The 11141-nt window shown below is 44.6% G+C and overlaps 1 protein-coding gene across 2 annotated transcripts in view; it reads left to right on the top strand.

The window, feature by feature from the left end:
- Positions 1–5891: 5891 nt before the first annotated feature.
- Positions 5892–11141, top strand: part of ARHGAP20 (Rho GTPase activating protein 20) — a 123068-nt gene continuing 117818 nt past the window's right edge. Inside the window, exon 1 of one of the 2 annotated variants that reach the window (XM_050757658.1) lies at positions 5892–6202. In XM_050757658.1, the coding sequence (XP_050613615.1) occupies positions 6098–6202 (105 nt within the window). In that variant the 5' untranslated portion in view covers positions 5892–6097. Of the gene's footprint in view, positions 6203–6238; positions 6665–11141 lie in introns of those variants that run through there. The other variant, XM_050757659.1, reaches the window with a different exon arrangement.

The following is an 11141-nucleotide window of genomic DNA, read 5'->3' as shown; positions in this document are numbered from 1 at the left end:
AGGAAAAAGAGGTTTGATGGACTCACAGTTCCACATGGCTGAGGAGGTCTCACAATCATGGTGGAAGGCAAAGGAGCAACAAAGGCACGTCTTCCATGGTGCCAGGCAAAAGAGTGTGTGTAGGGAAACTGCCCTTTATGAAACCATCAGATCTCGTGAGACTTATTCACTATCACGAGAACAGCATGAGAAAAACCTGCCCCTATGATTTAATTACTTCCCCCTGGGTCCCTCCTATGACAGGTGGGGATTATGGGAGCTACAATTCAAGATTCAAGATGAGATTTGGGTGGAGACACGGCCAAATCATATGAGCATATAAGTGAGTCAGTTTGGGTGATCAATAGGGAGGTTTGGGAGGTAGTCAGGGAAGTAATTAAAAAGGACTCCGTTGGTATCGCATGCAAGGAATGAGGGCAAAATCACAGAGGGTTCCAAGGGCACCAGGAAGAGTGAGGGTGAATCCCTGAGTATTTCAGAGCTGGAAGAAAAAAGGAATAAGACCACAGAATTATTTGAGAAGGAAACCAGAAGAAATACATGTTAGTGATTTTTAAGGAGTGAGGAAGAACCCAGGCCATGGTCTTGCCCATCAACTACTCTCTTACTAGCATTCTCAACTCTCTCGCATTATTCTTCATCACACCCAGCTGGCATACCTTCTCCTTGAATGAATCCTTGAAGAGAAACCATAGGCTTTGTAGGCAGTCCATTATAAATTCATGGCTACATACTTTGGCTGAGCCCTCAACACAAACTTATCCTTGCCTATTCTCACTCTTCAGTGTCTGTTTAGAACATTCAACTCTCCTCCAACCTCCAACCCTTAGATTCACCCTGCTGCCCAATCTCAGCAGACTTCACTGATTCACAAATGGAACACATACGTTTTGAGTTCCCAGCCTCAAACTGTCTTCAGTGCCTCCTATTTTATAGGGAAAATAGAACACATCAGAAGAGCTTTCTATCTTAGCACCCATTCTTTCCTGCTCTCCTATTATGATAATGAAAGCACTGCTCTTGCTCTGATCTAGGCTAACTCTTCTATCTTTGCTCTAGAGGTCCCATTCCCATCCCATTGGTCCCAGTGTCTTCAGCTTCTGGGTCACCCCTAATGTCTTCCCATCACTATTTAAATATACTCACGTCTACAGTTACACCCATGTGGCTTTCCTCCAAACTCCTATCCCCTCCAGCTCTCTCTCCTCCCTGTCCCAATCATACTTCCCAACAGAGTTGTGCACATTCACTGTCTTCAGTTCTTCCTCACTTCTAAATCCCTGGTCCATTCATTTCACTTGAGTCTTTCCAGATAAACTCACCAATGACCTGCTGGTTGATAAATTCAATAGATATTTTTCAGTCATCTTTCTTGACATTACTGATCACTTTCTCCTTCTAGAAACACACTTCCTTCTGGCTTTGTTTTCCAAGTGAAGACTAACATCTTGCCTCACTCTTAACAGATCTGCCTTGTACTTTAGTAATAAAATAGATCTCATCTTCCTCTGATAGCTCCTACCCTTTCTCATATTCATTCTGGCCCAAGCTTCTTGAAAGAGTAGTCTCAACTTTCTCTCTTCTCATTATACTTTAGTCTTTACCAGCTTACTCTCTTGCAGCAAAAGATACTGTCAACCGTTTCTGTTCTTGAAAAACTCTATCACTTTGGCTTACTTTTTTAAAAAAAAGCATCCATTTTGTGTTTCTTATTCCCTGGCCTCTTCTCTATGTCTCTTGCCACTTTTTCACCTTCCATTGCCTTATTTGTTAGTAGTTTCCCAGCACTAGGGACAGTGATGACTATGAGAGTTCATTTCCCTTAGGGTTGTTTTGAGCATTTAATGAAATAACACAGCTATGACTCAGTTTTAGCTGATTGGTTCCTTGGAGAAGTTGAGTTTAACGTTGTTAACTTCTTGATTTTTTTTTCAACAGAACCCAGAATTCTATTTGAAATATTTTGATTTTTAAGGTTAGTAATAAGTTTGAAAAGAAAGTGCATATGTTGAAAAACATGCCCGAACTCACCCAGATGGCCATCAGTTTGCAATCACTCATGTAGGGTATTTGGATAGCAGTCAATGATTCTTGTGTGCATCTTGGGGTTTGCAAGCACTATTTCTGGGGATTCATCTTGATTGTACCCCAAGCGCCTGGCACAGTATCCTGCACATAAATATACATCGAATGAAAGAGTTTCAGGAACATCTTTTTATTTTTTAATTAACAAACAGGGTCTCACTATGTCACTCAGGCTCAAGTGCAGTGGCACAATCATAGTTCACTGTAACCTTAAACTCCTGGGCTCAAGCGATCCCCCTGCCTCATCCTCCTGAGTAGCTGGGACTACAAGCATGTGCCACCACACCCTACTAATTTTTTTTTTATTTTTTGTAGAGACAGGGTCTCGAACTCCTGGCCTCAAACAATTCTCCCTCCTCAATCTCCTAAAGTGCTGAGATTATAGGCATGAGTCACTGTACCTGGCCCAAACATTTCCTTTTATAGTTAAATTTCTTCACTGTTATTTAATCTAATGGTTGGCAAAACATTTTGGTTTCATTCTTAGTTTCTGCTAAAGGTCTGCTATTGGCATTTCCCAGCTGTTAAGTGTTGCTATTCCTAGTAGTTTGCTTTAAGATTTGTTTCGAAATATTCTGGATACTTCCTGCTTTTGTCAGACATAGGTCATCACACTCCCTTAACTGTCTTATCACTTTTGTTTTCTGGCACCACCCTTTTCTACAACATAACATTCCTAGTGCATGGAAAATAGTTTCACAGTCGAAGGAATAGTCCAGAATTGTTTCTTTCCCATCAAAGTATCTTCCTTAAATTGTACAGCATAATAATGGAGATGAAGATGGTTTTTTCTAATATTGCATCCATTCTTTCAAAGGTAAGACATTGAAAAAAAATTCATTGAGAGCATACTTGTGTGCCTGGCATAAAGAAGAAAAGACAAAATACGATCTTTTATTTCAAGGCAAGTAAAACAGATGGTAATAGTATAATGTAATATGTGCTATAAAGAGAAAGAAATACACACAGGAGAGGCAGTTGGCCACGTGGCTAAGAACACAGGTTCTGAAGCAGACTTCCCATGTTCCAAGCTTGGCACGACTACTTACTAGCTGTTTGAGCATATTACTTAATATCCTTGTGGCTTGGTTTTCTCATCTATAAAATGGGGTAGTAAAAGAAGCTACCTCATAGATTATAGAGATATAAGTAAATTAATGTGTGCAAAATGCTTAGAATAGTGTCTGGCATTAAGTAAGCAATCAATAAATGTTACCTACAGTAGATGCCCCACCTGTATGGTTGGTGTGTGGCGGTAGCTAGGTAAGGAGAAATAAAGTCAGGAACTGATTTTTCTAATAATTATTGATTCAAGTCTGGGAGATTTATTTCCTCAACAAATATTTACTGGGCATTTACTATGCGCCAAGTATTAGATATTTAAGTGTAAAGTAATAGGGGTTGGAAATATAAAAGGAAAAGTTCCCACATAATGCAAACAGCAGGTTCAAAGTCACAAGGATGTGAGATGGCAAGGCGAGTTCTTGGAAGGGGAGTTCTTGGCGAATTCAATGTGACAGGGAATAGGGTGAGAGTTGAAGCAGCGCAATAAATGACAAGAGAAACAAGTGGAGGCAAGGGTGTCTGTTTATAGGCAGCCTTGCATATACATCATACTATGGCATTTGAAATTTATCCTGTAAACACAAGGAGCCAAAGAAGGGTTTAATCAGGGGAGTGATGTGATCAAATTTGTGTTCTTAAAACACGACTCTGGTGATAATATTAATCTGAGCAAAGTCAGTTTTCTTTAGGTATGGAACAGTTTTCTATGGAAACCAAAACTAATGGGTTTTGAAGTAAAAGCACTTAAAAATTAAGAAGTAAAAGTGAGTTTTCCAAATATGCAGTGAAATACTACTTTGATTTGGAACATGCAGTATTGATCACAAAAAGAAACATGTGAAAAAAAGATCACAAAAGGAAACATGGGGCACTCTGAGTGGAACAAGCAACTCTACCAGCCTGGCCCTTCTAAGACCTATCTCATAACCCTTGTGTGCCTCCTTAATTCCTTTAGCAAATGAACGTTTATTGCACCAGACACTGCTTCAAGCGCTTGGTATACAACAAAGAACAACAACAACAACAAACCCACAAAAGATTCCTGCCCTCTGGAAGCTTGCATTTCTCCGAGATATAGATAATAAACACTAAACATACTAAGTAAATTACATGATATATTAGAAGGAGATTAAGTGCTATCGAAATAAAACAGAGTAAGGAAAATTGGGACCGTGCATTTATGATAGGAACCAAAAGAAGCTAACAAGTTGTAAGTGGATGATTTCAGCAAGGAATGAAAGGAACTGCAAAGTCCTCTGCAGTGTAGAATTCATGACAAACTCTATGCTGGGGGCAAAGTCCTGTCGCTGCACATGGGTCTCAGCTGCAAAAAGAGAGTCACCAGGAAAAACTGTGTATGTATATGCATACATACACAAACACAATAATAGATGATTTATAAATCATAGATGTGACTTACACGTGTGTGTGATTTATAAAGCCTATGTAAGCCTACTTTAAACAATATGATGTGGACAAGGCTTAAAACGGGCTGGAACATTTTCCCCCTATTATTTCCACAATAAACAATTCCTGGGCATGGTGGTGATGATGTGTGCGCGCGCGAGTGTGTGCTGGACAGCATGCCTTCCTTGGAACAGAGCCGGCCAGAGTCCTGTTCTTCTACAACCTGTCCTATCAACAGCCTAACCAGGCAGGAACCTCGATTTTTTTCTTCTTACCACAAAAGCAAACCAAACCCCTTCCACAACCTAGTATCATAGCGCGGTGTCCTTCCTCACTAACCCACCACTGCTTCTCTAGTCCTGACTCCAAGGGAAGAATGCCATCTACCGAATCATCCGTACCAATCAAGCAGCCCTGCAAAGTGCAGCAACACTCAGCTCAACGCCGGTCAGCTCCAAATCCCCTGCCTCTGATTATTCTTTGGCCTTTAAAATATTTTTGCCACTATTTGGGCTGACAGGAAGTTATGCTCTCGGCCCAGATATCTGATAAACACTTCCACATATTGTAGCCTTCTCAATAGCTTAGCCAGATTTCGGCGTCCTCGCTCAGTCTGCATTTTCCTTCATTGCGCTTTCACGTTTGGAATGCCCTGGTCTCTGCAGCCTGCAGACAGCGGAAACCGCGGGTGCAAACGTGCAGGGGCCGCTGACACGACCGGCTGCTGAAGCCCACTCAGGGTTAGACAGGCTAGCGTTGGGGATTGCACAAGAGGTCAGGCGATGCTGTGGGCTTCCAAATTTGCACAGCCGCGACACTCTGCGACATGCCACCCTATCCCGAGGCCTCGGGACTGTGGGTGGGGCGGGGGATACCCTCCGCAGTCCCCTGAAAGCGAGGCAGGAATCACTACAACTCCTCTGCTTAGGCTGAGGTCGCCACCGCTCCGTGGATGCAGGCGCTGCAGCGGCGCCTTCCGCCGCCGCGGGCACGGCGTGGCGCGGGAAGGGATGGGGTCGGGTGGGAGTGGGCAGGTGGCGGTAGAGGCGCGTGTCCGTGCACTGGAAGCCCCGGTGCGTGACACAGGCCGGTGAGCTCCTGCGGGCTGCACCCACGCGAATTCACAGACCGAGAAGGTCAGCCGGCGGTCGGTGCGCTAACCTATGTAGAGAAACGCCAGCCAGGCGCGCCGCAGGCTGGGACAAGGCGACTGGGGCCCAGGCTGGAGGAGGGCTGAGGAGGGTTGCGGGGGCGGGCCCCGGCGCTGGGCGCCCAGAGCGGAGGGGGCGGGCACGAGGCGGGGCGGGCCGCGGCGCTGACTGGCTGTCGACGCTGCACTAGCCTCCAGCCCGCGGTGCCGAGCGCAGGCGGAGGTACATGGCCCCGACGGGAGGCGCGCGGCCGGCACCCGGAGCTCGGCTCCCCGCCTGAGCACGGCAGCCGCGCCTCGGCCCGCGCGTCCTCGCCCCTCCGGCCGGCCGCCCGCGGACATGATCGTGTAGCCTCCTCCTGGGCTAGGATTTGTTTGAAGATTTTCTTCATGGAAGCGATGTCCCCCCAGCAGGAGACTCTAGGGGGACAGCCGGGGCGCTCCTCTTCCCTGACAGGAGTGTCTCGGCTCGCGGGAGGCAGCGGCACCAAGAAGGTGAGGACGCTGAGCGGGGGCCCGTGCCCTCCGCCGCCGCAGCCCCCACTCCCGGCGCGCGCCCTCCGCGCCCGCCACAGTAGCGCGCTAGGCGGACGCCGCGAGGATTTGACGCTCGAGGCTCGCGGCCCCTAACGGGAGTCCCAGGACACTTCCCGCCCTTGACGGCCGGCAGCGCCGCCACCTCCCGCGGAGCGCCCGCTTCTCCGTTTCTAGAGCCTTAATCTTTCCCCGAGCGACCTCGCAGCCTCCCTCCCGTCTCCATCCGCCGCCGGATCGGCAGCCCGGCTCCTCCCTCAGTCGAGGCGCGCGGGCTGGAGTGGGCGATCGCCTTTCCCCGACCCCTCGCCGTGTCCCTGGGCCCCCCGAAGTGGCCTGGGCGAACACTGCCCTTTGGCGGGGTCAGCCCCGAAGTCAGGCCCGGCGATGTCTGCCCGGGAGCGGCAGCCGGCGCTGAAGAAGGTAGGCGGCGGGGCTGCGGCGCTAGTGGGGTCGGCCCCCTCACCTGCCCGCCGAGGCGCGGCTGCTCCATGGCAGTTTTCGGGGGGCAGATATAGGGGGGTACTGCCCCCCACACTAGGATCCTGGATGATTCCAGGTCTCCGAGGTGGGGGTCACAGTTGGAGGGGAGACTGTGGATGCTAACGGTCGACTCTACGGTGACATGTAGGTTTGGCTGGGCCTAGAACCGGGCAGGGTGGGGGCGGGTGGGCTGTGGTTGGGGGTCCTGAGGGCTGAGGCGGGGGCCTTCTCCCTGCGCTGGTCCCCTGGCCCCTGGGACTCTGGCCGGGCTGGAGAGGGGTCCAGGTGTCGGTGTGGGCGTGGGGGCAGCGCGTGTTCCCTGTCAAAGCTGGGAGATGGATGCAGGTGACAACTTGTAGCGTTCCATTCCAATAAACACAGCCGCGGTGCTGCGGGAGGATTCCGATCCGGGTCAGGTTTCGTTGGAACGGTTCCCTTAGCAAGTGCACGTGGGCCGCGGGCTGCCAGCCTCGGCCGTTCCGCTCCCTGAGGAATTGATTTGGGTGTTTCTAGCCCTGTCTGCCTATCCCCCGCCTCCTCACCCCCGCCCCCAGTATAAGACGTTCTGATATTTGGCCATTTTTTTCCTTGTCTTAGTGGTGCACTTCCAGCTTTTCTGGAAACAAGTGGCGATTAGAGGCATCTTCTAGCTTTTCCTTAAGAAATATCTTAAGGGGTTGCATTTGTTTCATTAGAGACTTAAAGGGGTTACGCAGGTTCCCTGCTTGTCTTATTTTACTGCCTTTCATAAATCTTCCCACCAGGATCTTGGGTTGGCTAGAGGTCAGTTGAAGAGAGGTGATCGGTGTGCCGAGTATAGAAATGTGTGGGAGTTCCCAAGGACCTTGACCGTGTCACGGAGCCATCGAGGGGTGTCCGTGAACTTGATGATGTATGGGCTGTAGTGCCCGCTTAGCCTTTGATGTATTGAGGCTGCGGTTTGTCCTTGTCGCTTTTCCCCTTCAGAGGTGGAGGGAATGTGTGTGTGTAGTCAAGTCTTCCCAAATAAAACGTGAATTTATCAGGCTAGCCCTACATTTACTGACATAAATTTTAAAACTTAAAACATTTTCTTTTTGTAAACGTAAGGAATTGGAAGAAAAAGATTTATTTTTCTCAACAGTTTTCTTTTTCTTTTTTTCTTTTTTTTTTTTTTTTAGCTAAGGGTAACACAGCCAAAGGGAGGAAGCATTAGAGAGGAACTTCATTATCATTTATCAAGTAATGCTTGTCCAATAAATGCAGGGTTGCTTCACTCTTTTCTCACGTTCTTTTTACTCATCGTAGTCACTATCCTTAAGATGCTGTCATTTGTTATGAAACAACAGCTTCACACATTAACAAACCAGTACCTACCTTTCCAACATCGTTGGGAAAAGTAAATGTGAAATTCAGTAAATAATGACATATAAAAGACACTTAATAAATGTTAGCACTTACTGTTTGCAATATTCCTGTATCTGTAATTCATACCTCTGTGTCCCAGTTGTTCAAGCCAAAAATCTAGGATTCATTTTCAACTCATTTCCTCTCTCTGCACCAACCAATCCATCAGGGAAGCTACTGTCAATCCGAATGTGTATTGAATTTCTCCACTTCATCTCCACTGTTCCCAGTGTAGTCCAAGCCAAGCCGCCATCTCTCACTTGTACCTTTGCAGAAATGTCTTAACTTGCCTAACACCTTTCTTGCCCTTTTTTGATCCAGTCACCACTTAGCACCAGAATAATCTTTCATAATGTAAATTAATCATGTTGCTCACATGCTTAAAATCCTGCAGTGACTTTTCATCCATTTGTAATAAAATTCAGACCCCTTTTTCTTGGCCCTGTCTACTTCTCCCACCTCATCTACGCGTCCCTCCTTGTTTGTGTATTCTCCAACCACACGGGCCTTCTTCCTCTTCATGTATCAAGTCATCAAATTCATTCTTATTTTGAGGCCTTGATGGTGTTTCTCTGTGCTTCAGCCCCAGGTCTTTGCAGTCTTGACTTTCATATTGTTGTCAGATCGTAGGTGCTAGCAGAGGCCTGCCATTGACTACCTAAGTGGAAGTTGCTCCTCAGTCATTCTGTGTGCCTTCTGCTTTATTATCATCTTAGCATTCATCCTTGCCTGATATTTTCTTATTTACTTGCTTGTCATCTGTTACCCACATCCCTCACCAGATTGTGAAAACCATGATAATAGGGACCTTATCTGTATTGCTTAAGGCCGCCTCTCCAGTGCCTAGAATAGTGTCTGCTGTATATTAATTAGATTTTCCATAAATATTAGTTGGGTTATGTACAGCAGTGAACAGGACAGATGTGGACCCTGGCCTCAGAATTTATGGCTCAGAGCAGGGTCAGCAAACCTTTATTTAAAGGACCAGATACTAAATATTTAAGGTTTGTAGGCCCTCTGTTACAGGCTACTCAGTTCTGCCATTATAGTGCTAAAGCAGCCATAGACAACGTAGAAATGAATGGACATAGCTGCGTTGTAATAAAACTTAGTTTGGAGAAACAAGTGGGAGTCTCTGTGGTGTAGTTTCCTCTCTCCTGACTAGGGGAGAGTAGTGCCACTGAGTAGTACATTGTGTAATGATAGAACTCCTTTATCTACCGTGTCCAGTTCAGTAGCCACTAGCTACATGTAGCTATTGAGCTCTTGAAATGTGGCTGGCACGACTGAGAAACTAAAAATTTTTTAACAGCTTCACTGAAGTATAATTGATATAGAATAAACTGCACATATTTAAAGTATATAAATTTAATAGTTTTGACATATATATACGCTAGTGAAACCATCTCCACAGTTTAGCTAAGGAACATATTCATCATCCCCCAGTGTTTCCTTATGTCTCTTTCTAATTCCTTAATTCCCTCCCCATTCCCACACAACCACTAGTCTGTTTTCTGTCACTGTAGGTTAATTCACATTTCCAAAGATTGTTTGTAAGTATAATCATACTTTATATTCTTTTTATGTCTGCCTTGTTTCATTCAGTACAATTACTTTGAGGTTTACCCATGGTTTTGCATGTATCTATAGTTCATTTTGTTGCTGAGCAGTATTCCATCATGTAAATAGACCACAATTTATCCATTCATCTGTTGATAGGCATTTGGATTATTTCCAGTTTTAGGCTATTACAAATAAAATTGCTGTGAACATTCATGTACAAGTCTTTGCATGGACTTAATTTTGGGGGGGTTAAATACTTAGGTGTGGAATAGCTGGATCATATTTAACATTTTAAGCATGTATATATATGTGTGTGTGTATGTGTGTGTGTGTGTATATATATATATAACATTTTAGGTATATATTTAACATTTTTAAGAATCTGTCCAATTGTTTTTTCCAAAATGGTTTTATATTCCCCCAGCAGTGCATATGAGTCCAACTTCTCCCAATTTTCACCAACACTTATTATTATCTGCCTTTTTTTATTACAGTCATCCTAGTGGATGTAAAATGCTATCTAATGGTTTTGATTTGCATTTCCTCAATGACCAGTGACATTGAGCATCTTTTCATGTGCTTATTTGTCATCCATATGTTATCTTTGGTGAAGTATCCAAATATTTTGCCCAATTTTAATTGTGTTTTTCCCAGTCTGTGACTTGTCTTTTTACTTTCTTAAGAGTGTCTTTCAAAAGAACAGAAGTTCTTATTTTTGGTGAAATACAATTTGTCATTTTTTTTTCTGTAAGCTTCTTAATTATGATCAACTTGAATTTAAATCTGAAGAGCCACATGTGTCTAGTGGCTACTGTATTGGACAGCACCGGTCAGAGGAAGAGACAAAAAAAATTAATAAATGGTGAAAACTGTTATTAAAGGAACAAACATAACCCTGAATTAGACAAATGTGGTTGTTGAGCTAGATCATTCTGCATTAGAGTGTTCAGGGAAGGCCTTTTTAAAGTGTCCCTTAACTCTCTTATGGCTTAAAAAGACCATGCCATAAAAAGAAGTGGGAGCATTAAGTTCAAAGGTCCTGAGGTAGATATGTTTGAGGAGCTAATATATAGATGCTGTAAATGAAGTCAGTCTCTTAATAGTATAGCCACATTTATTATTTTAATCTCAAGCAGAATTGCCTAGCTAGATCATTCACTTTTACTCACTACTCAGAGGATTTCATTGTTTCCAAAAATCAAATCCACTCTCAGAAGACAAAGATTTTTCTATCACTGAGGCACTTCCAAAGAATATACAATAAATTTGTACAGTAATTCCTAAAAATTGGATTCTAAAATATAATAGCATATAGATAAAGCATAGATAATACTTTAAATTATTCTGGAATCATACATCCTTGAGGATATCCACATTTTCACAGAATAGTTTTAATGAAGTGGAAGCACATATTAGAATCATTTTAGGAATGATTTGTATCAGACTCAAATACTCTGACCTTTTGGTT

This window comes from Macaca thibetana, chromosome 14, assembly GCF_024542745.1.
Source record: "Macaca thibetana thibetana isolate TM-01 chromosome 14, ASM2454274v1, whole genome shotgun sequence".
In the NCBI taxonomy this organism is placed as follows: Eukaryota; Metazoa; Chordata; class Mammalia; order Primates; family Cercopithecidae; genus Macaca; species Macaca thibetana.
This window is presented reverse-complemented; position numbering and strand designations above follow the sequence as displayed.